Source organism: Dermochelys coriacea, chromosome 3 (genome assembly GCF_009764565.3).
Source record: "Dermochelys coriacea isolate rDerCor1 chromosome 3, rDerCor1.pri.v4, whole genome shotgun sequence".
NCBI classification, from domain to species: Eukaryota; Metazoa; Chordata; order Testudines; family Dermochelyidae; genus Dermochelys; species Dermochelys coriacea.
Genome location: NC_050070.1, coordinates 47,898,186 through 47,924,349, shown reverse-complemented (window position 1 = coordinate 47,924,349; position 26,164 = coordinate 47,898,186). Strand labels below are relative to the sequence as shown.

At 40.3% G+C, this 26,164-nt stretch overlaps 1 protein-coding gene across 15 annotated transcripts in view; it reads left to right on the top strand.

Annotated features, from left to right (window-relative positions):
• The window catches only part of DST (dystonin), a 468,601-nt gene that overhangs the window by 326,618 nt on the left and 115,819 nt on the right, over nucleotides 1-26,164 (top strand). For all 15 annotated transcript variants that reach the window (XM_038397725.2, XM_038397722.2, XM_038397727.2 and 12 more), the window contains 9 exons: nucleotides 1,636-1,812; nucleotides 7,774-7,897; nucleotides 12,582-12,790; nucleotides 15,504-15,821; nucleotides 16,008-16,174; nucleotides 17,786-17,942; nucleotides 18,441-18,567; nucleotides 21,960-22,022; nucleotides 25,747-25,982. In XM_038397725.2, coding sequence (XP_038253653.1) covers nucleotides 1,636-1,812; nucleotides 7,774-7,897; nucleotides 12,582-12,790; nucleotides 15,504-15,821; nucleotides 16,008-16,174; nucleotides 17,786-17,942; nucleotides 18,441-18,567; nucleotides 21,960-22,022; nucleotides 25,747-25,982 — 1,578 coding nt within the window. The remainder of the gene's footprint in view (nucleotides 1-1,635; nucleotides 1,813-7,773; nucleotides 7,898-12,581; nucleotides 12,791-15,503; nucleotides 15,822-16,007; nucleotides 16,175-17,785; nucleotides 17,943-18,440; nucleotides 18,568-21,959; nucleotides 22,023-25,746; nucleotides 25,983-26,164) is intronic.

Here is a 26,164-nt window from a genome sequence, read left to right as displayed (position 1 = left end):
TTCAACCTCAGGTCCACATCCCATATCTTAGCACCTGGAAGACAGCACACCCTTCTATTCTCTGGTTACAGGCCTGTCTGTTCTTCTCAGTAAGGAGTCCCTGATCATGTAGACCTGCCTTTTCCTGGTGACGGTGCTATTCTCCGGTCTATCCCCTGTTCCCTCTGGCTGCAAGTTCTTTCCATTCCTATTCTCCCTTATAATCCTCTTCAACCCATCCTGTATCCTCCTGGGGCTCATATTTGGTGTAGTCTCCCTTGACTCTTCCCCTTTTCCTATAGGACTATCTGCTCTTCTCTTCTTCCTTGCCCTTCCATCTTCAGTGACCACCTGCTGAGCCCCTTCTTCATTTTCCAGCTCTGCAAACCTGTTCTTAAGCTCTATTTCTCCTTCACTAGCCTGTCTTTTCCCCTTCCTGGTTCTCTTAGTGACATGCTTCTGCTGTCCATTTTCTTCACCCAGCAGTCTCCCCTCAGAATTCTTCAGTCCTCCTTCCATCTGCAAGTCTGAGCTTTTCCCTTCAGCTGCCTCATGTCTTTGCTCCATAATCCGCTCGAACCCCCTTCTAAACTCAGCCAGTGTCTCCACCTGCATCTCCAATCCTCGGATCTTCTCTTCCATCAGCTCAATCAGATGGCACTAAATGCAGACAAAATTCTTTCCAGTTACTCACTCCAGGATCACGTACATGCCGCATCTTCCACATCCAGTCATCCTCACTGTGTCTTCCACTACATGGGTCACTCCCACTGCTGCCTTGTATCTGTCATCGCCTTCCCACCCAAAACCTGTTCATCTTCTCCTCCAACAGAACTCCCACTATACTCCCCTCTTACAGCTCTGTGAGCTGGCTCCTGTGCTGCTGCAGCTGTCTGTGCCGCTGCCTGACTGGCTGGCTACCTTTATAGGACCCCTATAGTAGAATTACACCAGTATAAAACCAGTGTAGATCAGAATCAGGCCCAGAATCAGTGTAGATCTGATCAGTGAGATCAGAATCAGGCCCAATATTAGCAGATCACATAAGTGTCATCTTATGTATATTTTTGTGCACATTAACTAAGGTTTCAGAGATCCAACTGGGCAGACTCTTGCACCTGCTCAGATCTCAGTGCAGATGAGGCCTCCATTGCAAAACTTCTACTGAATAATCCCTAACATTTTATCTTATTTGCAGCGTGTGGTTTAGGCAATCCCAAAACCAGTTATCTTGCCGAGCAACATCCCCATACAAAGCATCCATTTACTACCAAAGCAAACTTAATTGTTTTTATTTTAATTTTTTATTTTATTTTTATTCTAGTAATTGTCTAAATTACATTTATTGTAAAAACTGCTTTAGCCACTGGTCAAAGTTTTCAAACTTGGGTACTTGAAGCTAAGCACTTACATCTGTATTTTATGCACATAGAAAAGGAGTCTGTTTTTTTGACATACTGAATATTTTTAGCCCCCAGTGACTACATTTTAAGATGGCTAACTGTAGACATCCAAATTTGAAATATTGGGCATTGTAGATTGAGAAAAAAACTTTTTATGAGTACAATACATTACTGTAAAATCCCTAAGAAATCCCACTCAGATGAAATAAAGTATAGATTTTAATGTCCGTTTTTTTCCTTCTACTTTTTTTAGTGTGGTATCCTTGGCAATAACCTTAAAGACCTGGTAGATAAATACCAGCATTATGAAGAAGCCTCATCTGGGCTTTTGTCAGGTCTCCAGACCTCTGAAGTAGCTGTGAACAAACAACTGTCTGAGCCAATTGCAGTGGATCCTAAAAATCTCCAAAGGCAACTAGAAGAAACCAAGGTAAAAATCCCCATCAAACTCAATAAATCACCGCTTATAGTTGGAAGGACAGAATAGTCTAACATAATTTAAATGATTAAGGGCCAAATTCTTGTATCTTATGTATATAAGTAGCTCCTATTGACCTTGAATTTTGACTGTCTGAAGTCTCATCTGAAAATCTTTGTGTTAAGAATAAAGCACATGGCAGATTTTTACAGAAACTGGCTTACGTGATGAGGAAATAACTTCTTAGTCATAGTTATCAGGTGAGGGGGTGAAATCTGGAAAGCTTAGCAGCTTGGTGGAAACTCAGTGATTCTGATAGTTACTGCTGTAAATACTTGGTAGCAGGAGGGATTTGGGCCCGTGGTGGCTGTTGGAGAAGGGAGCATCATCTCTCTGTATCTGACTTCCTGCGCTGCATTTTTTCCTAAAATCTCACCCCTTTCCTCTTCTGCTGGGATATGATTACATATGATCATAGGAATGGTTACAGTGGATTAGACCTGAGGTCCATGGATTCCAGTGTCCCGTTTCTGATACTGTCCTATATCAGATGCTGCAGAGGAAAGTGTAAGAACCTTGCAGTAGGCAGATGTGGAAAATCTGTCCCCTACATTAGGTCCTATCCTAACCTTTAAGACCTTCCCTGGGGAAAAAACCCCCATGTTTTTGCATTGAGATAACTAATTCAAGATATCTGTCTTGATGTGAAATCCTAGTGGAGATAAGGCAATATAGTTTCCTAAGTTGTCTCTAAGCTGAGTGGCCGCATGGCCATGCAGCAGCCTATTAAGTGCCACACAGGTGCTTAGGGCTGCAGTGGGGAGAGATGCCTCTTCCCCAGTCCCGGACCTGCTAAGGCGCCTCTCCCACGGCCCCAACCCAGCCCAGCCCAGCCCAGCCCAGACAGTATTATATACTGGGTTTATAATTGCGCCAGGCCCATGCTCCACTTTATTTGTGCTGCAGCCCAGCGGCTGCAGCGCTGGCTCCTCTCCGGTCCCTCCCCCTCCTCTAGGTCCGCCAGCCCAGGGCTTCTGTCCGCCCCTCCTACCCCCGCTCCTCTCAGCTGGCTGCCTGCTAGTGACGGGGTGGGGGGGGGAGGAAGAGGGTGCAGGGAAAGGAGCCCACAGCTGCTGCTGCTCCTCTGAGCCACCAGTGAGGGACTGTCCGCTGCTTCGGGTCCCCGCTCCCCCAGCCAAAACCCCTCATCCTCACCCCCACGCCAGAGCCTGCACTCACCTCAAACCCCTCATCCCCAGCTCGCACCCTCAGTCGGAGCCTTCACCCCAACACCCTGCCCCAGCCTCCTCCTGCACCCCAAACCCCTCATCCCCAGCCCCACCCCAGAACCCACACCCCCAGCTGGAGCCCTCACCCGCTCCTGGACCCCAACCCTCTGCCTCATTCCTAAGTCCCTTGGCCCCACTCCAGAGCCCACACCCCCAGACGGAGTCCTCAACCCTCTGCTCCCCAACCCTCTGCCCTAGCCCTGAGCCCCCTCCCACATTCCGAACCCCTCAGCTCCACCCCTGCCACATCATCTCCATATTGGTGCACATAACAAAATTCCTTCTGCACATACGTGGGAAAAATTAGAGAGAACACTGGTATATTAGAGGGAACACTAGTATAGCTAGTCGAGGTAAACCCCAGGCTGCAGGTTGACCTTATTAACTACACTGAGGTAAAAATGACCTGTGACTGACTGAATTCTCCATGCTCTATCCAGCAATATGAGAGGAATCTCATGTGGCTAGGCATAGTAAGTACAGTAGAACCTCAGAGTTACTAACACAAGAGTTACAAATTGACCAGTCCAGCACACACCTCATTTGGAACCGGAAGTATGCAATCAGACAGCAGTAAGGCAAATACAATACATTATTGTGTTAAACATAAACTACTAAAAAAATAAAGGGAAACCAGCATTTTTTTTCTGTCCAGTAAAGTTTCAAAGCTGTATTAAGTCAATGTAAACTTTTTGAAAGAACAACTATAATATTTTGTTCAGAGTTACGAACATTTCAGAGGTCTGAACAACCTCCATTCCCGAGATGTTCGTAACTCTGAGGTTCTACTATAAGCAGTTTTTCACAGGAGCTGGTTCTGTCTCTGTGGAATCACAGGTTTGGGAGCCGGTATAAGGTACCTTGTACAAGGGATGATGAAGTTTGTCATCTTTAAATTTACTACTAAGGGTTGGATTGTCCTCCACTAGCATAGGAAGGGTGCAATTTGCACCCTTTTACACCAACACAGGCAGCTGTACTCAGGGTATTCACCACAAGGTCAGAACAGGCAATGATTGTTCTGTGGCCCTGTCTGGGGGTTCTGCCAAGCAGGTTGACTTTAAGTCATTGCCAGGACTCCATAGTAGCTCTGCCAGTGAAGACCTGGGGATGTACTGAATCAATGGACTCTGACAGGGCTATGGTTATGCTCCCTCCTTAGCCAGCACTGCTCCCTGCTGGGGTGGTGCTGAGTGGGTCCAGGCGCCTGATAGGGCTGTGAGTGCTGTGTACCAATGTGACCCGCTCTCTAGGCAGATGTTCTGTCACCAAGGGACATCAGCAGAAGCCAGTGGTAACCCAGGCTAAATCGAACTCTTAGAATTTGCATATCCAAACTATTGCCACATGTTTGTGTTTCTGTGAGATACAGTGAAATCTCTCCAGGGCAGGGACAGTATCTTCTTCTGTGTTTTGTAAAGCACATATTTATAAGAATATATGCGTGTTCTTAACATAGGGTGAAATACTGGCTCCACTGAAGTCCGTGGCATAACTCCCATTAACTATGGTGGAGCCAAGATTTTATAAAAATTGTTAAACTGTCTCATAATGTAATTATAATTGAATTGGAATATTCTTCATTCATTTTCCAACTGGCAAAATAACTGCTCAGCTGTAATTTCTCTCACTTTCTTTGTTTCTGTCTCTATCTCTGTCTGTCTGTCTCTTTCTTTGCCAGATGGAATATTCAACATACATTTCATAATATAATTATGAATACCTCAGGATGCTAATAATCATGTATGAAAGCCCCAATTGAACCTATATTACCTTTCTTACACTTTACAAATAGTTGTCATACCAGCTAAGTGTTTCCTTGAGTTAGAAATCTGGACAAGCAGGCTTTATTGAGGCACAATAGAGTCACCTTCCTCCTGGGAAGTGAATGCTATACCTGTCGCCCATCAGAACAGCCTGGGAAAAAACTTGTCTCTCCCACATGGCAGCACTGAAAACTGCCACTTGGGCACACCAGAGTAGAATGATAGATGACACTGTGATATTATAATGATCATCATACTTTTAAAAAAGTAACATTTGTTATTTTATAATTAAAAATGTACATTTTGAACTCTGAACTTCAAACTGATTTAGTTACATTTGTGCTTCTGAGTTTTAGAAAAATAGGTACAACACTGATTCCAATCTGAAGCTGTTTTTAAACTCTTTGTTCCCTAGTCCCAAATGAATTATATCCGGTATAATGCCAATTTTCATGCAACTGACACAAAAGAAATGCGGACTGTGGCTCCTTTATGAAACTCTTACATGGATTGCTTGCTACACAAAAGAACACTCAACCAGTATGTGCGGGGAAGGGGGGGTGCACAGGCTCAGAAGAGTCAACAGAAGAATAAAAACAGGAGGTTCAGACTAGAATGAATAAAGAAGGGCAATTAGTGAATGCAAAACAAAAGAGAATTTTTGAAAAAGTCAGGTGTTGTAAATTAAAGCTGCCCCTTTCAACCGACACATGCAGCTGATAATCCATCCAGACACTGACCTTTGCAGCATGAGGACAATCTTTTTACTGGGATTAACTGTTCTTCAAAATATTCTTCAGTGCCTTAGGCACAAGCTTTCTTTCTTTCTATCACCACCTAATGTCTTCTGGTTCATCCTATTTTTTATTTTATTTTTTTATTTTGTAAACAATATTTGTGGCCAGTGCAAGGAAAATAGCTCTTCATTTATGTTTGAGTTTCACTATAGCAACTAGCATATCAGCTGCCATATTGAACTATATTGATGACATCCTCTTGATAGCAATGCCTAAACTAAAATGGTAGTGTGTTCTGCACCAGAATGATTTCCTTGTTTTGGTATGGAAAGAACTAAAGTGCACCTATCTTCCAGCTGCCTGAAAGAGTGTGGAGGTACCATCAGTAAAAGATGTAAAGGATGATTAATGTAGCATTGTAAGTGTATGTAACATTGCAGAATAGGTAGGATATGCCAGCATCAGAGTTCTTGCCTTTCAGAGCTTGCCCTCAGTCTAAAAGCATGGGTGAGCATAATATAGTATAAAACAATACAGGCCATTATCATATAGGTAAACTCAGGGGGTGTGTTCCACTGTCAGTAGAAGATTCATGGCACCAGGCAAGGCAGGGTAAAGTCCATGAAGTGTTCTTCCTGTTTCAAGGCAATTTTGTGGGTTCCCTGGTACCAGGTCATGTTCAATACAACCTGATGGGGACTGTTTCTTGATTGCCAAATGCTGTAAATTCTTCCTTGTACTCTTAAACTTGCACAGTTCTCTGATACTGTGTTGATAAATACATTTGTTTTTCTTTTTGATAACTGATGTAAAGGAAGTGCAAATGGTCTTAAAAGAATTCATCAAAAGGTATATAGCAAAGTTCTACATCAGAAATCAGTAACTAAGATAAATGTTGTAAAACAAGAAGTCAATAGGATGTTGGATATACTAGCACAAGATGAAAAGTTTTTCTGTCAGGAAGGGATCACAGATTAGGTCAGTTTTATCCCAGAAGTAATTTTTTATCTCTCTCTAGTCATAGCTATAGCAGGAGTGGTGTCAACTGCTCTAATTAAGGGTGTATATTGATTTGCATTCCAACCACCTGTTTTCAGTTGCTCAATTACTCTATCAACATCATATTACAGGCTGAATTTTTTCTTTACTGGTTTCTTTCTGAAGCTGTTTCCGGAAAGTTTGAGCAAAAACAGTTTTTCTGTTTTTAAATATGGTGGAAATGAAAAATGAATGTTTCCCATTATAAAAAAATTATTCTTACCCTTTTTTAAAAACAACTCCACTGTTAAAATTGCTGGGGATTGGAAGTTGTGCACTGAGTGTGGCCAGTAGTTCTTTTCATGTGGTTAAGGGAGGATTCATTGTACATTCTAGTATGGCTAACATCACTAATAGTGAAAAATTGTTGACAAATTACAGTCCACCGATGTGGCATATTGTGTATATTAATGGTCACTGTGCAACAGGAAGAATGATATTGCCTTCAGAATGATGCAAATAAGGATCATTATTATGGTACCCAGTCTCAGAAATCTACCTTACAAGAAAAGATTTGAGGGTTTGAGTTGTATTTCTTGTAGAAAACTAAAACTGACACTTTGAAGTTAATTAATAATCCTCAGGACGATAGAAGGGATTGAAATATTCTTAGCAATGCATTGTTCACTGTGTTTGAAGACTTCAAAAAGTGGGAAACAAAATAGGAACATTGAGAAACTATGAGTGACTAGAAATGCCCTGGAAATGGAATAAGCTACATGGTCAGATAAGTGAAGTAAGTTTGTAAAGGAATTCCACAGGCACCTAGATTTCTGGAAGAGAGGGATAAAACTGGCAAAAAAGCAGGAGTATGTGCTTAAGACAAACCCTAAAAGGCATCCTGTTTTCCTGTTTTTAAAAATAAAGATGTGTGCATGAAACGATCCTTTAAAAACTGACTTGTAAGTGGCCTCAAGGCTATTGCAGCTCCCCTTACCACTGCTCTGTTCTACTTTTTGCTTGCTCATGTCAGGCGTATTCAGCTATTTGTATGATAAATAAAAGTTCAGCTATGTCCACCAAATATACCTCATTGCAGTTTTATAGATTCATAGAGTTCACACAGTTTTCTCTTGTGTGCTGAGTATGTGACTTTTAGCTTTAGTGAACAGTATTGAAATTTAAAGTAATGCAATTTTACAGGTTCTCCAGGGGCAGGTGTCTAATCACCAGGTTGCTGTAGAGAAACTGAAAAAAGCTGCTGAAGTGCTTTTGGATACCAGGGGAACTTTACTACCAGACAAAGATGAAATCCAGAAAACACTGGGTAAGAGTTTTATTATTTCCCAATCCCGTCTTTTGTCTCTCAAGTCTGCACTTACGTGCTGGAGGAGATAAGGAATGAATGTCCCACCCTCCCTTGTCATTTTTCATTTCTATGTCTTATTGGGCTATATGTTGCCACTACTTAATGACTTTATTGTAGCGCTTAAAAAAAAGAAAATCAATTTACAAATAAAATAATATTGCCATAGTAGTGTTCAAATAAAGAGCTTACAATCAAAATAGACAGAGCAGACAAAGGGTAGGAGAAAGGAGTTATTGTTGTCCCCATTTTGCAGACAGGGACCTGAGACAAAGAGTGACTTGTGCAAGGTCACACAGGAAGTCTGCAACAGAGGGATAGTTGAGAATCACGAATATCCCCAGTGCTCTGTGTCGTGACTCAAATTATTTAAAAACTACAAATTATTTTAAAACCATCAAAATCATTTCCCCCTTCACGTAAGTATTTTTCTGTCGATTGCACTGCTAGAACATGCCATTTACCACAGCCTGGAACTTCAAGACCTATGTGTGTCTCCCCACTATCTCTTCTAGTAATTTCATAAATAAAATGAGGAGTAGAAAAACAAATCATAGAGTGCCTGATCCCACACCCACTGAAGTCAGTTGCAAAACTCTGTAATGCACATTTATTTGTGTCATATAGCTTCATATAATTTAAAATCCCTGTTGTCTTTCAGCTGCAATAACGTCTATTCTTAAACAATAAAAAAAAAATAAAACCAGAATGGCATTCTTTCCCCTATCTTTAAGCACATAATTAGTCTCAAATTAAGTATTGGGGGTAGGCGTGTTAGTCTGTATCCACAAAAACAACAAAGAGTCCGGTGACACTTAAAGACTGACAGATTTGTTTGAGCATGAACTTTCGTGGGTAAAAAAACCCACTTCTTCAGATGCATGGAGTGAAAATTACAGATGCAGGCATTATTATACTGACACATGAAGAGAAGGAGTTACTTCACAAGTTGAGAACTAGTGTTGACAGGGCAAATTCAATCAGGGTGGATGTAGTCCATTCCCAATAACTGATGAGGAGGTGTCAGTTCCAGGAGAGACAAAGTTGCTTTTGTAGTGAGCCAGCCATTCCATGTCCCTATTCAAGCCCAAATTAATGGTGTTAAATTTGTAAATGAATTTTAGTTCTGCAGTTTCTCTTTGAAGTCTGTTTCTGAAGTTTTTTTGTTCAAGTATGGCTACTTTTAAATCTGTTACCATTTTAAATCTGTTACCCAAGAATAAATGGACACAAATTGGACATCAGGAATGGTAACATACAAAAGCTAGTAGGAGAACACTTCAATCTTCCTGGACATTCTATAACAGATTTATAACTCCTTTCTCTTCATGTGTCAATATAATAATACCTGCATCTGTAATTTTCACTCCATGCATCTGAAGAAGTGGGTTTTTTTACCCACGAAAGCTTATGCCCAAATAAATCTTGTTAGTCTTTAAGGTGCTACTAGTCTCAAAGTAAGTACATATGTAAGTATTTGCAGGATCAGGAAATATATAATAAACATATTTGGGTTGTGTTCAACTCTGTATGGTTAAAACTGGATTAACATTGAATTTATACCTTTTCTTTAGTAAAGTAACATACTATACAGAAGAATATACAGCAGAGTAAAGACTTTGGCACAGAGAAGCTATTATAGTGGAACATGGATAATGGCTGCTTAAACTCAATTTTTTTTCAAGGACAGACATGTGGTTTCAGTAAGAAGATGGGGAAGAGGAGGCAGCTGCGGGAGATGATGACTTAACTGACTTGTGAGAGTTCTTTGAAATTATTACTGCCATAATAGACAACATTATTAGAACATGTATCTGAAGCTAAAGATACAATGGAAAGATGGATATGCAGCTTAATTCTTTAATTCCCTAGTTTCAACCTTGAAGTCAGTGGAGTACATCTGTTTAACATCGTCCAGATTACAAATTTCTTTATTAAAATCCTCTATTAAACCTTCTGCCTCCTTATGCTCAGCTGGTGTTTTCTCTAGCATTTACACTCTTTACCTGTGATATTTTTAAAGTGAATTTTCAGTTTGGTTGGTTTTCCTGTATTTTTCTCTTTGTCTTCCTACTGTTTATTTACTGTATGAAAGATAGCTATTTGATATATACCTTTTGGAAGGCCTGGTATCAATGTAGATGGACAGATATAGTTCAGAAGCAGTAAAGACTGAAAAAGAAAACCATCTCTGGGCTTTCTGAGAGTATTTACTTGTCTTTGTAACTTAGAAAGTAGGACAGTTCTGGACTCATTTTCCTTCATATGGATAACAAAAGCCACAGTGAAAATCAGTCAATAGAAACAGAAACCTTGTTTTGCAAAGCTCACTGTGTTGGGCTCTAGGAATCAGGAGCCCCTTGGGACAGCTTCTTCTGTTTCTTTCTCTTGAGTAGAACTCTCTTATAATTTACCTTGATTGGCCTGTTTAAGGCAATGAGGCCAACTACATGGATTGTGAGTTATCCATGTTGCCCAGCTGCTTTACTGTATCCCAGTCCCAAAGAAATCAGAGAGGAAGGAATAGCCATGTGCTCCAAGCTTCAGGAATTCTGCTCCCAACAATCAGTAAGTCCTGGCTCAGATCCAGATTCAGTAAAAATCCTCTTAACACCCTCGGAACAGTCACTGGCTTCCTGGACAGCTGCTGGAGGGGGTCTGTAAACATCCTGTCTCTATTTACAAGGATGATATAGGTAGAATTGTGTATATCTAAATTGTACACTCCCTCATATTTATATATACTGTATATAAGTATTGAGTATTCAAAATCTCATATTAAAAATAATCCTTGTATTGATATTTACTGTGTTGCGACCTGTTTGCTGGTTGGGGAATTATTATTGATTATTTCTCATGTTGAGATTTGAAAATTGGAGAGGACGTGTAAAATATATTTTAATTTAAGAAGGTGACTAATTGGCCTTGCAAAGGGCGGGGCATGTCAACTAATTAATATGTTCGACAGATAAACACTAAGGAAGGAGAGAAATTAATGAGAGTTATGACTAGGAGCAGTGGAGTTAAAGTAAAAGAAAGAGAAAAAAAATCTGATTACCAGGAAAAACTTTCTGCTAGTGACATGTATTAGCCTGTGGAATAGTCTATCTAAATAATAGTTGGAATCATCATTACTTGAGACATTAAAACTAAAGGAGACAGGGCACAAGTAAATGTTCTTTAAAGAACAATTGCAAAGGGAAGGGGATGGATTAGATGAGCTAATACATTAGGAATTAGATCCTCCAGGATGATGTGGCCACTTTGGGTCACACAACCAGTGCATTCTGGCCAACAGTGTATACAGGCTTGGGAAGTTCACTCCAGTACAAGGCAGATCATCTGCTTGTGTAAAGCAGGTATACAAGTCCGTATGCCATCATCCTACTCTGATGACAGCATAGGGGCATAGCTGGAGGGAAAAGTGTGGGGTTGGGTTGCCCTATGCTTCACTAATCCCTAACTGCTGTTTCAGTCCTTTGGAGCTGTTAGCAGCTAGCATAAGTTAAGAGTACTCAGGGACCATCCCTGCAAACAGTTGCTTCAGGAATGGGAATAGCAAAAGCAAGCTTTAAGCCACCTTTTGCCCTCACCCTGAGTTGTCTTATGTTCTCCTCAGCCATAACTGAAGATCCAGCCTTTTGATTGTGTATTGTCAAGGGGCAAATCCTGAGGTCCTTATTTTGGCAAGTTCGCAGTGAAGTCTGCCTCATAAGAACATAAGAATGGCCATATTGGGTTTGACCAGTATCATGTATTCCATCAGTGGCCAATGCCATGTACTTCAGAGGGAATGAATAGAATAGGCAATCATCAAATGATCTAACCTGTGCTCCACTCCCAGCTTCTGGCAGTCAGAGGCTAGGGACACCCAGAGCATAGAATCATAGAATATCAAGGTTGGAAGGGACCTCAGGAGATCATCTAGTCCAACCCCCTGCTCAAAGCAGTACCAATCCCCAACTAAATCATCCCAGCCAGGGCTTTGTCAAGCCTGACCTTAAAAACCCCAAAGGAAGAAGATTCCACCACCTCCCTCGGTAACACATTCCAGAGCTTCACCACCCTCCAAGTGAAAAAGTTTTTCCTAATATCCAACCTAAACCGCCCCCACTGCAACTTGAGACCATTACTCCTTGTTCTGTCATCTGCTACCACTGAGAACAGTCTAGATCCATCGTCTTTGGAACCCCCTTTCAGGTAGTTGAAAGCACCTATCAAATCCCACCTCATTCTTCTCTTCTTCAGACTAAACAATCCCAGTTCCCTCAGCCTCTCCTCATAAATCATGTGTTCCAGTCCCCTAATCATTTTTGTTGCCCTCCGCTGGACGCTTTCCAATTATAATATATTTTTTTGAGATGGAGTGACCAAAATTCCATGCAGCATTCAAGATATAGGCATACCATGGATTTATACAGTGGCATTATGATATTTTCTGTCTTGTTATCTATCCCTTTCCTAATGGTTTGTAACATTCTGTTTCGCTTTTTTGACTGCCACTGAACATTGAATTAATGTTTTCAGAGAACTCTTCCCTGAGGACTGAGCAAAAACAAAGTTAGAATTGTAGGTTTGGGCTCAGTGATTCTAGGAGAAGTAAGGAGAACCTTTTAGTGATTTCCTTTCTATTTATTTCTTTCAGATGACATTGCTGGCAGATATGACAGTTTATCCAAGTCTGTGAATGAACGGAACGAGAAGCTCCAGATAACGCTGACTCGTTCTCTTAGTGTGCAAGATGGTTTGGATGAAATGCTTGACTGGATGGGAGGTGTTGAAAAGAGCCTTGAAGAACAAGGTCAAATGCCTTTGAATTCTGCTGCTATTCAGGATATCATTAGTAAAAATATTGTAAGTAGCATTCTTTGAAGGAAACATTTGTCAGCTAATTGAGATAATGTTTAACAATTTCAAGAAATAATTTTAGTCTCATTAATCCTTTAATGGATACAAAATAAACTTTGAAATCAATGAAGTTACCCTGATTTACATCAGGATCTGACTGTAATTATTTATTCTTAAGTGCTAGGTAGGTATTGTTGTTATTATTCCTCAGTGTTACATCATGGGGATTTTAAAAAAAACAAAACCAAATATCTGTCACATATTATCCTTGAAGCATAAGAGGGGGAAAGCGACTGTCAAATTCCCCATCAGCCACCAATAAATCCTGATGAGGCGCTGGCTCCATAGGTTTTGGCGGCCAAGAGTTTTGGTAAACCCTCCATGCACTTGTTCTACTCTGACTTTCCTTAGAATTTCCTTACATTGCCTGTGAGCACTGTCTTCTGGAGGTCACTGATCATGATACCTGGCACTTCTAACATGTAGAGCCCTGTGCGGATACAAATTTATATCCGTGGATGGAAATTGGTATCTGCTGATCTGCAGGGCTCTCCCAGGAACTGCAGCAGGGAAAGGAGCAGAACGTGGGGCCATCGGTCCCAGGAACCAGCGCCCCACCCTGGCAGCTCCTCCGGTGCAGCTGTACCGCCCCTAGCCCCGCCCCCATCCCTTCCATGCAGCTGTCTTCATAACTGCATCTCCTGTCTGGGTCTGTACAGCCACGCCGGCGATCAGGGCTGGGAGTGGGGCTGGGAGCGGGGTGGTACAGCTGTGCCGAAGGAGCTGCTGGCACAGGGCACTGGCTCCTGGAAGCGACGGCCCCATGTTCTGCTCCTTTTGCCACTGCAGTTCCCGGGAGAGCCCTGCGGTTCAGCGAATACTGATTTCTATCTGTGGATATTAATTTATATCCATGCAGAGCTCTATTAACTTGTTCTTGAGCTGCTCATTCATATCTTTAGAGATCGCTCCAAGGACTTTGGTAATCACTGGGATCATCTTTATTCTAGTTTTCCATAATCATTGCGCTTTTTGACAGAGTTCTTCGTACTTTGCTATCTTCTCTTTCTTGTTTCTTTTGTATATTTCTATCTGCTGCTACGGCAGTATCTATTAACATGGTCTTGTTTGTCTTCTGTTCTGCAACAACAACGTCCAGTCTGTTTGGTCTGTAACAATTGCCAGATCCCTAAAATACTTGCCTCTTCATTCTCTAGAGCACTTTCGATTCAGTGACCATAATACCACATGGGTCATTTCCATACTTGCCAGATAGGCTCCGTTGAATATGCTTGGCAACCTCATTGTGTCTTTTCATATATTGTCTCCCAGCCCAGCTCCTACTGCTGCTCAACACATGCTCCACCGTCTCTTCTTTTTCAGAACAAATTCTGCAGTTCAGGAAGCAGTTCTGTCAGTCAATTTTGTTTTGAAAGCAATTAAACCTTAAGAGCTGCTCTTATGAACTCATAATGCAGTTATCTTTTGACATACCCTTCTACAAGTGATGTGTTTATTAAACTTCTATCGCGAATGGGTTCGATCTCTCTCCACTACTATCCTTGCATAGATTTCTGTGTAAACTTTCAATCTGTCCTCACTTCTTCTTTGACTTCTTCGTGTTGGAACTCTGACAGTTCCCTGATTCCAAGATACTGGTAGGATGCTGAAATATCTTGGATGGTGCCTTCTTTAACTTGTATGCCACTGATTGCACTGGTTTGCCCGTTTACAGATGCTGACACACATTTAGCCAAATTAACCTGTAGCTTGATATCTTCACCAAACTTTTCCACATGTGATCAGTCTCTGTATATCCTTTTATGACTGTCCATATAGTTTCAGATCATTTATTTATAATGACTGGTTAAGTGATTGTTGCACTTTGCTGATATGATCATCACAATTTATCTCACAGAGCATTCATTTCAGCCACACTGTGTTGCTACCATGAACAGCACTGGTGATAAGGAATCCCCTTGGAATCCACCTTTAATTTGGACCTCATCAATGAGAGTCCCCTCCAGGTAGAATCGAGTGTTCCAATTAACCATGGATTGCTGCAGAAGGGAAATGATCTTTGGATGAACTTAATGCATTTTCAGTATCTTGATGATCCACAAATGTTATGTGATTTTGGATAGCCTAGCCACACCATTTCTAAGTTTTCTTTTTTTGTTTCTTCTATGATTCTCCTTTTCAGTGTGAGGTGGGTGTTTTGTCCCTTTCATGTTTACTGTGCAACCGTTTTGCTCAGGAGGCAGCATTCCATTACAAACTAGTGTTATCTAGATCTTTTTTGCGAGAATTGCCAGTAGAAGTTTCCACGTAGTTGGTAAACACATGATTGTTCTATAATTCATAGGATCACTGCTGCCGTCTCTCTTTTTTTATAGAGGACGGTTCTCCCTATCTCCATCCATCTTGGACATCTGTTCTTCAAACATTTATTAAGTTGTTCAAGCCACAATCCATGCACCCATCTGGTCTGGATGCTTTCCAAATCTTCATTCCTCTCAGTGCCTCATCTATTTCTTTCTTTGATATTCCTGTGTATTCCTCTATTTTGTGATTTTTAAATTTTTCTGTCACATTTTTAATGATTATTGTTCTTATTCTTCTTCTTATATTATTATTATTGTATGCTGAACCTGAGTTATCAGTGTCATTTCTTAAGACTTCTTTATAACCCCTCCACAATAATTGTTGCTTGTTTCAGATGCTGGAACAAGATATCGCAGGTCGCCAAAGCAGTATAAATGCTATGAATGAAAAAGTGAACAAATTCATAGAAACAACAGATCCATCCACTGCATCCTGTCTGCAGGCTAAAATGAATGAGCTCTCTGTACGGTTTGCTAAAGCATGTACCAGACACAAAAGGAAACTTGCAAAGATGGAGGAATTGAAGACCAAAGTGGAGTTGTTTGAAGGCCTGTCAGAAAAACTTCAGTCATTTTTAGACAAGAAAATTCAGACTCTCAATGAGACTGATGCTCCAGGAAAGGATGTTACTGAAGTGTCTCAATATATGCAGGTATTATACAGCTCCATTTGCACATAGTGTAGATTTGTGCCCTCACTTACTTACCTCATGGTTGCACAGTCAATATAACAAGCTGGTTCCCCAACTTTAATAGAACAGCCAAGATCAAGGATTGAATTTTGAACAACTGATCATAGAGCCCAATATAAAACTGGCACTTTCTGTTCATTTCTGCAGGAAACTAGTACGGCGTTGGTAGATCATAAAAAAGATCTTGAAGTTTTGCATCAGCTTCTTGAAGAGCTTTCTGTTCATGGTCTCCCTGGGGACAAAGCACTGGTTTTAGAAAAGTTAAATGCCTTGACAAAGAAGTTCAAGGAAGTGGAAGAGACTGTGAAGGAAAAGTTAGTACAATAATCTAATAATAATAATGTAATAATAATAGTACATATTTCTGCTTATTATATGCAAGTGATACAATATACAATATTTTGTAATGAATGTCATGCTTTTGTACGTAGTGCATGGTGCTGATTAAGAAAAAGATAGCCCTCATGTTTGAGAACACACTGTAGGCTCTTTGAAGGTAAATGGTTCAAAGGCGGTATTGTCTGCAGAAAAGAAAGCAACCCTCATCTCCTGCCATGGTATTTGCAGCAGTGCTATCAGTTCTAATAGTACCTACTGCACTGCTTCTCAGATGGAATACAAGGTTCTGCATGTGCAAGCTGCTATAAAGTTACGACTGGAATGCAGAGGGTGAACAGAAAACTAAAAGAATGAATTTTCATTATGATTGGGCCATATGTACAGAGAAATTAGATTTTCCAAACGTTGCTCATACCCACAAAATATGTTTGAGATTAGATTAATGAGACCAGGACGCAAATGCTTCTGGTTCTGGTCCAGTCAGAAACTGCAAACCAACCAAGTTGCTGAGGCATGTAAAATTCCCTTTTAAATGAACTGATATTCAAAATGATGTCACAAAAATAAAGTAGTTACACCCATGGGATAGTGTCTCCTCGCAGTATGCACATGTAATTGATCACAGTGACAGTATTGGGTATGTTTCAGAGTAGCAGCCGTGTTAGTCTGTATTCGCAAAAAGAAAAGGAGTACTTGTGGCACCTTAGAGACTAACAAATTTATTGGGTATGGAAATCATGCTTAGATATTGTACACTATAGCCACTATAGAAAGATAGCTAAGCCCTCCCAAGAAACAGATTTTTAAACATTGTTATATAGGGATTTTTCAGAATCCCAGACTTTCTGATGATCTAGGCATCATTCAGTTTTCTGGTTGTTATTTCACAGTGGTATCAAACTGCTGGGACATGTACTATCACAAGTTTCCTTCTTAGAGCAAAGTTCTTATTTGCTCACTACTCTCTCTCCCCTTGTTTAATCTCTCTGTATTGTTGCTGTCAATGACACTTTTTCTATTTATTTTATGTATTATATCTCCCTTTTCTGCATCCCTTCTTCTACTGATGAGTTTTCTTGCAACAGCACAGAATGAAATTGTGATCTTCAAAGCATTGTGTCTCGCACTATCCTTGCTTTTATTGCATAGGATTATATATACTTAATTTATCAGCACCACTGAAATATCACTTCAGGATTAACTAATGTTTAGCTATAATGTATATAAGTTACAAAGTATATTTAATAAGTCCCAACACAAGAGGATATAATGGAGCCGTCATAAGTTTTGCTTCCCAAACTCTCATCATCTCAAATTGGATCACTGAGGTTTTCAGCTCCACTGTTTTCAGCTCCACTCTAGCTGAGGCAGATAACGTTAACAAAATTTTACAGTTATAAGAGTAGTTTTGAATTGTACTATAAACTCATGGGCCTCTTCCATACTCATTGAAGTCAATCACTTAGCTCTCATTGTCTTCAATGGCAGAAGGATTGGATCAAAAATGACTAATTTCTGTTGATATAATTTCAGAATGATTAATGTTTTTCTGCACTCAAGTTCTCTTGCTGTCTTTAATTGTCTAGAGAAGAGGATGTATCATCTTGTCAGGAACAAATGGATACTTTCAAACTCCTTGTAGAATCCTTAAAGAAATGGATGAACGAGACAACAGAGAGGATTCCAGCTGTGCAACCATCTTTAAATACAGAGGATTTAAAGAAACCATTGGAAAATATTAGGGTGAGAAACTGTATATAAGAAGGGATACTATTGCTAATGGAATTTTGGCAGCTGTTAATAGCATGACAGCATGAAGTTAAAAGACAAGATTTTCAATTTGTTTCTAATATTGTGCAGTGTTATTTGTATATATATATGTTTTGGGGGGGAATATTCTTTTAATTGGCAGGCATCAGGTGTTAGTATTTTCCATGTGATACCCATTCCCCCATAGATTTTGAGGTGCCTTATATGCCACTTTCCCCCTTTTACTCTGCTAGAGTGAGGAGCCTGCCATATTCTAAAATACATAGCAGTCAGGATAGTAGAGCATGCAGTCTCACTGATACTGCCGGTAATACCATTCTTTGGGTTTTATGATGCATTACACAGGCCAAGAGCCCAATATCTTCCCTAAAGACCTTGTGCATCCTTTTCTCCATGCTAAATATTTCACATTATTTTGTTCCTTTTAAAAATGTAATGAACAAACTGAAATATTACGTTTTGGTTACTCAGAAATTAGAAGAGGAATGGACTTTAAAAGCACCTGAAATTCAGAAAATGAAGAGCAAAGGAACATCATTATGTAACCTAATCAGTGCTGTGACTTCCCCTGCCAAATGCAGGGCAGCTTCAAAAGCAGGTATGCATTTGTATGATCAGCTAACCCCATTTATTGTAAATGTTCAATTTAAAAATAAAATTTCTTGCCTGTTGAATAAATGTGACATCATTGGGTTTGCTTAGTAAACTTCGTGCTTTTGTAAAATCAGTCTCCCACATTGATACATTGATTGTCCTGAGCACTATTTGGCTTGACTGTCATTTACACTAAGGCTCTGGCAGTTTACATTTACTTTGACTCCTTTACACTCCCAGATTGATATAAAGGGGCCTTGGTGTATTCACAGAACAGGCACAAAATGAGCAGTGGAAGTACAAGCTTCTTCATCCCACCAATAAGCCTGTGTCTTGGATTAGACACTTCTGGAGGTAAAAGGGTGGTTTAGTCTGCATGCCCATTCAGTGCTTGTCCAGGTTCCTTCCCCACTCTTAACTCTAGGGTACAGATGTGAGGACCTGCATGAAAGACCCCCTAAGCTTATTCTTACCAGCTTAGGTTAAAAGCTGCCACCACCAAAGTGTTACACAAAGAACAGGGGACATGCCCACTTGGAAACATCTCCCCCCCCAAATTATCCCCCCCAAGCACTACACCCCCCTTTCCTGGGGAAGGTTTGATAAAAATCCTCACCAATTTGCATAGGCGAACACAGACCCAAACCCTTGGATCTTAAGAACAATGAAAAAAAAAAATCAGGTTCTTAAAAGAAGAATTTTAATTAAAAAAAAAATAAAAGAATCACCTCTGTAAAATCAGGATGGTAAATACCTTACAGGATGGTAATCAGATTCAAAACATAGAGAATCCCTCTAGGCAAAACCTTAAGTTACAAAAAGACACAAAAACAGGAATATACATTCCATTCAGCACAACTTATTTTACCAACCATTTAAACAAAACAGAATCTAATGCATATCTAACTAGATTGCTTACTAACTCTTTACAGGAGTTCTGACCTGCATTCCTGCTCTGGTCCCGGCAAAAGCAACACACAGACAGACAGACCCTTTCTTCCCCCCCTTCCCCCAGCTTTGAAAGTATCTTGTCTCCTCATTGGTCATTCTGGTCAGGTGCCAGTGAGGTTATCCTAGCTTCTTAACCCTTTACTGGTGAAAGGGGTTTTCCTCTGGCCAGGAGGGATTTAAAGGTGTTTATCCTTCCCTTTATATTTATGACAGTGCTTGATATCGCCTCTGAGTCTGCCAAGCAGTGCTAATTTAGAGGCTAATGCTGCAGACACTTAGGCACATGCATACCTTTGCTCCATGAGTACTGTTGACATCAGTGAGATTGCTCATATATGTAAAGTTAGGCATGTGCTTGAGAGTTTGCAGGATCATGGCCTTTGTGGTGGTGAGAACAGTTGTCTGTTTAAAAGATGAACTGAGATGAGCACGCTCATTTCACATGCAGTAGAGCACTTAACAGCAACTAGATAACAGCAGTTTTCAATAAACATCGACATGAGTTGGAACTGAACCAACAATATGGAGGAGAAAGGACTCCCTATCGTATTAACATTCTCTTGAGCCAACCTATCCTGCCAGATTGCAGCTTCAGCTTTTTCTTTGTAATGTAATTTTAAAGAGAGTAAATCTCTGTATTTCAGAGTTTGAAGTAGAACCCATCACAGTAACATATCAGTGCTTAAATGTTGGTTTGTTTTACAAATACTGGTAAATATTGTTAACCGGAATTTAAACAACTTGGGCAGAATATACATAGGGTGCCATAATGGCAAGAAAGGCATTGTCAGTCAGGGCCCCTGACTTTCTGAACTTGCTTCTGGATATGGTCCAAAGAGGCTCTGACTTGTCAACCTTCAAAACATATCTTCTTAGAGCAGCTAGTGGGGAAAGGTGTATTACTTGTGGGGCAATGTTTGGCAACAGTGGGGCATTTTTTCTTCTCCTTTGCTGAAAATGGCGGTAGTTGCTTCTGATTTTATCCTAGTTTGGTTTTTCAATAAACTGTGAAGGGTACCTAGATCCTGGGATAGGAGACCTTTTTTTTCTCTTTGCCCATACATCCAAATAAATACATGGGACAACAACTAACAGCCAGTGTATTCCTCTGCTCTCACCAGGCAAGTGCAGTGCTGCAGATTACTTATAAATAACTATAAATGCAAGAGCCCCTTGATGAGCAATGCTGCATATTCTCTGGAGTTGAGTGGCAGGGGGGAGTATGGGGATAGAAAACCTCTTCCTTAAGGTGGTCAATACTTATTTTCTTGTATATTTTATTTTGGAGAGTGCAAATATATGGCCTGTTTCTGCTCCCCTTGAATCAACAGGAGCTTTGGCACTGGGAGTTGAGCCCATAATAGGTAGAGGTGCAGTAGTTAAATATCTGCGGTTCTTACAATCCAGATAAAAGTTGAAGCCCTGTTGTTACAAAAAAAAATGTGAAAATGGTGTTCACTTGTAATCAGTATACAGTTTTATCAACTCAGTGTTTTTCCTGATGAATATAGTTTTCTATATGAAGAATGCAGATATTTGATATTCTGTTTGTAGTAGTGAAAATCCTCCAGGCAACAAAGCATAGACAGATCCCATCATTGTGTTATGGGGGCAACCAGTTTTCCTCCCTGATTTATTTTCTCTCGCCATCCCACAGCTGCCCCTGTTGTGGTACTCACTTTCCAGCTGGTGGTCAGGGATGAATGTACAGCCTTCTCCAAGGCAACCGTTAATTCTGCTCCATTAATTGGTCATCTGGGAGTACTCCGTATACATGTAGTAGATACTGGAGGTGACTCTTCTTCCCCTCCTCATTTCTGTTTTGTGGTTTTTCTGCTTTCCACAGGCCCAAGGTGGTTCCCAAACCTCTTTGAACAGTTGACAGAGATAATCCCAGTGAAATCAGTAGGACTACTTGTGTGAGTAGCTGCTCATCAGTGGGAGTAAAGGCTCCATAATCTGGCCCTGATTGTGGGGTCATTTGCACAACATCTGATCAAGATGAGTAGTAACTTACTGAGAGCCTGATTCTGAGTGACTTGGCACACTGAAATCAATAGAAGTTGCCTGTAGACAACCTGGACTCGGTGTGAGTAAAGGTATCAGAATCTGGCCCTAAGAAGTAGTCTCTGATTTCAATGGGATGATGTGTAGGGTTCAATTGTGCTTATAATGCATAATCCACAGGAAGAGGTGGTGTGGATCAATGAAATAGATATGGAACAAACTAAATCAAAGATACATATCCCAAGTGTGATATGTCTGTGTGGCATTCCATGTTGTTTTAATATGATAATGAGAGTTGTATTTCATATCTGAAACTGTTATTTTGTAAAGAATTGTGATTTTGGTGTGGAAAGGCCTCAAATATTCACAGAGGTTGGAGAACTGAAATTGCAGCTCCTGTAAGCACTGCATTGTGAATTTTCTCTCTCTCATCTGTAGGTGGAATAGTATTAAATGGTGAAGGAGCAACTTCAGGTACTCAAGGTTTCCTGACAAATAAAGGTGAATAATTACTAAATAAGATTCTCATATGTGACAAAGACATGTGATTGTGCATTAATGTGTTTAGTCATTGGCGTGGACCACTCTGGAAGATTAGGGTTCTTCAATAAGAAAAAAATTACAATGTAATCCATACATGTAAATAATTAAGAACTATAATGAGAGAATAAGAATAAAGAACTATAATGAGAGAGCACATTTTTTTTTGCAAAACAGTATTATCAATAACTATTTTTAATATTTCATTAAAGATGGAGGGCCAGATTCTCAATTCCCAATGCACAATATGCCTATCTCCAGAAAAGTGGTGAAAATATATATAACATACCTATTTAACATAAGCTGCAGTGTTCAGAAGAATCATGCAAGTATGTCCATGCATAAATGGAGGTTTCAAAAATTGCTTAATACGTACATCCACCCACCCACCCACCCTCCCAGCATGTACTTGTACCACGTGTGTGATGTACTCCATCTCCAGAACAAACTATTTTATTCTGATTCTGTGTACAAGAGTTATGTATTCACTTTGTATGTGACCCTGGATAGATCCGTACTCTGTTTTAGGTCTACAGTGTCCACTCTTACCAAACTACAGTCTACTCAGCTCTCTCAGTAACACAACACTTGCACAGCGGTTCTTGTGTACATAGGCGCCAACTCCATGGGTGCACCAAGACTCAAGCACACACGGAAAAAATAGTGGGTGCTCAGCACACACCCTCCACAACTGTTTGGTGGCTGGCGGGAGATGCTTGGAGGACGATGAAGAGCAGAGGGTGGGTGGCAGGGCTTTGGGGGAGGAGGTGCAGCAGGGATAGGAAGAGGCGGGGCGAAGACAGGGCCTCGGGGGAGGAGGTGGGAAGAAACGGAGCAAGGGCAGGTCCTCAGGGGAAAGGGCGGAGTGGGAGCAGGGCCTTGGACAGAGCAGAGGTGGAGCACCTACGAGGAAAAATAAAAGTCAGCACTTATTCTTGTGTATGATCAGAATTAGGGAGCAAATGCTTTCCGGAGGCATTTTCTCTACTACATTTATGATGTTCAAGTATTTGTGAGTTTCAAAGCAGAATTTGGCCCTAAATATTTACAATATTACAATACTCCTTAATTTGCTACTAAATATTTTACTTTTTCAAAAATGAAATATAATCACAATAATGTTAAGGGTATTTTATTGATAATCGAACTATGTCCAAACATATGTACAACTTTATAGTTTGAAACATTAAGATAAAAATTGCCATTTCAGAAGCTCTTATAGAATATGTACTAAAATGAGGTCATTCATAAGTAAGGTTATGATTTGGTCATGGAGGTCCGTGACTTCAGCCCACAGCGGCTGGGAGTTGCAGGGTACCCCCACCTCCTGTGGTCCCCTGCAGCTCCCCAGATACTGTGGGCGGTGGGGGATCCCCAGCAGCTCCTCAGCCAGCACCAGCAGGGGAATCCACCGCAGATCCGCAGTTACTGCACGCAGGGGAATCTCCCAGAGCTCCTCAGTCCCCATGGGCAACGGGAGATCCCCTGCAGTTCCTCAGCCCCCTCAGGGGGTATCCTCCATAGCTCCCCAGCCACTGCAAGCGGCAGGGGGACCCCCGCAACTCCTCCACCTGGGAGGGAATCCCCCAGAGCTCCCAAGTACCCAGGTTGCGGGGGATTCGCTGCAACTCCCCAGCCGCCAGAGGCTGGGGTCCCTCCCAACCATAGGGGAGGGGCTGCAGCTCCCAGCCACAGCAGGGCAGGATGCAGGACCCTCCTGCCTCCCCTTTTTGTCATGGACATTTTTAGTAAAAACAGGTCATGGCTTCCATGAATTTTTGTTAATTGCCCACGACCTGTCTGTGACTTTTACTAAAAATGTCCATGACAAATTTGTAGCCTTATTCATAAGTAGTGTTGCCATGTTAACTTTAAACTAGGGCTGTTGATTAATCGCAGTTAACTTAGGCGATTAACTAAAAAAAATAAATCACAATTAAAAAAATTAATCACGATTAAATGAAGTTTTCATTGCACTGTTAAACAATAGACTACCAATTGAAATTTACTAAATATTTGTGGCTGTTTTTCTACATTTTCAAATATATTGATTTCAGTTACAACACAGAATACAAAGTGTACAGTACTCACATATTATTTTTTATTACAAATATTTGCACTGTAAAAATGATAAACAAAATAATTCTGCATTTACAAATGCAGAATTATGTACAAAAAGGTACAAAAATAACTGCATTCAAAAATAAAGCAATGGAAAACTTTAGAGACTACGAGTCCACTCAGTCCTACTTCTTTTTCAGCCAATCACTCAGACAAACAAGTTAGTTTACAATTGCTAAATGCTGCCTGCTTCTTATTTACATTGTCACCTGAAAGTGAGAACAGGCATTCGCGTTACAATTTTGTAGTCAGCATTGCAAGGTATTTACGTGCCAGATATGCTGAACATTCATATGCCCCTTCATGCTTTGGTCACCATTCCAGAGCATCATTCCATGCTTCTGTGTTGATGACGCTTGTTAAAAAAATAATGCATCAATTAAATTTGTGACTGAACTCCTTGGGGGAGAATTGTATGTCTCCTGCTCTGTTTTACCCACATTCTGCCATATATTACATGTTATTGCAGTCTCAGATGATGACCCAGCACATGTTCATTTTAAAAACACTTTCACAGCAGATTTGACAAAACACAAAGAAGGTACCAATGTAAGATTTCTAAAGATAGCTGCAGCACTCAACTCAAAGTGCCTTCCAGAATTTGAGAGGGACGAGGTGCAGAGCATGCTTTTAGAAGTCTTAAAAGAGCAACAGAATCCAAACCAGTTTCTGTGGAAACTACAGAACCCAAACCACCAAAAAAGAAAATCAACCTTCAGCTGGTGGCATCTGACTCAGATGAAGAAAATGAACATGCATCGGTCCGCACTGCTTTGAATTGTTATTGATCAAAACCCGTCATCAGCATGGACACATGTCCTCTGGAATGGTGGTTGAAGCATGAAAGGACATATGATCTTTAGCACATCTGGTATGTAAATATCTTGTGATGCCGGCTACAACAGTGCTACACTGGCTAAAACGTTGCCATGAGAACACCTGTTCTTACTTTCAGGTGATATTATAAACAAGAAGCAGGCAGCATTATCTTCTGCAATTGTAAACAAACTTGTTTGTCTGAGTGATTGGCTGAACAAGAAGTAGGACTGAGTGGACTTGTAGTCTCTAAAGTTTTCCATTGTTTTATTTTTGAACGCAGTTATTTTTGTACATAATTATGCATTTGTATGTTCAACTTTCATGATAAAGAGATTGCACTACAGTACTTGTATTAGGTGAATTGAAAAATACTATTTCTTTTATTTTTTACAGTGCAAATATTTGTAATCAAAAAGTAAGATAAAGTAAGCACTGTACATTTTGTATTCTGTGTTGTAATTAAAATCAATATAATTGAAAATGTAGAAAACATCCAAAAATACTTAAATAAATGGTATTCTATTGTTTAACATCAGGATTAATCGCAATTAATTTTTTAAATCGTTTGACAGCCCTAGTTTAAACTACAAGTGGACGTAACATATTCAATTGTCTCAGTGTATTACATAGATTTTTTTTTCCATGGCTTAGATATTGTAACTTTAGATATTTCTGAAGTCTTGTACAGAAGTCCTTCAAAAGGCCTATATTTTTTAACATATATTTCCCCCACTTCCTCCCACAGAACTGACAGCTGTTCAACAGGCTATGTCAGATGTAAATCACAGTTACGAAGATTTGGGAGCTTTACTGAAGGAAAAGGTTTCAGAACTGGAAAGCATGCTTTCAAAGATGCAAAATGTACAAGAAGAATCAAACTCAGTGATGCAGTGGTTGCAAAAAATGGATAAGACTGCTGCAAGCTGGGAAGCAGCTCCTACTGATAGTGAAGCTGTTAGAGCACAAGTAGAACAACATAAGGTACTCTGTGTATATGAAGCAAATTGTCAATTAAGGACCATGTGAAATTTTAAACAGAATTCCCTGTTGAAATTAGTGGGGGAGTTCTTCTGAATAATTGATGCCACAATACAGCCCCATATTAGCACAATATATAGATTTTTTTAAGTAAGTCCCATAAACATGCCAAATAAGGGCAGAGC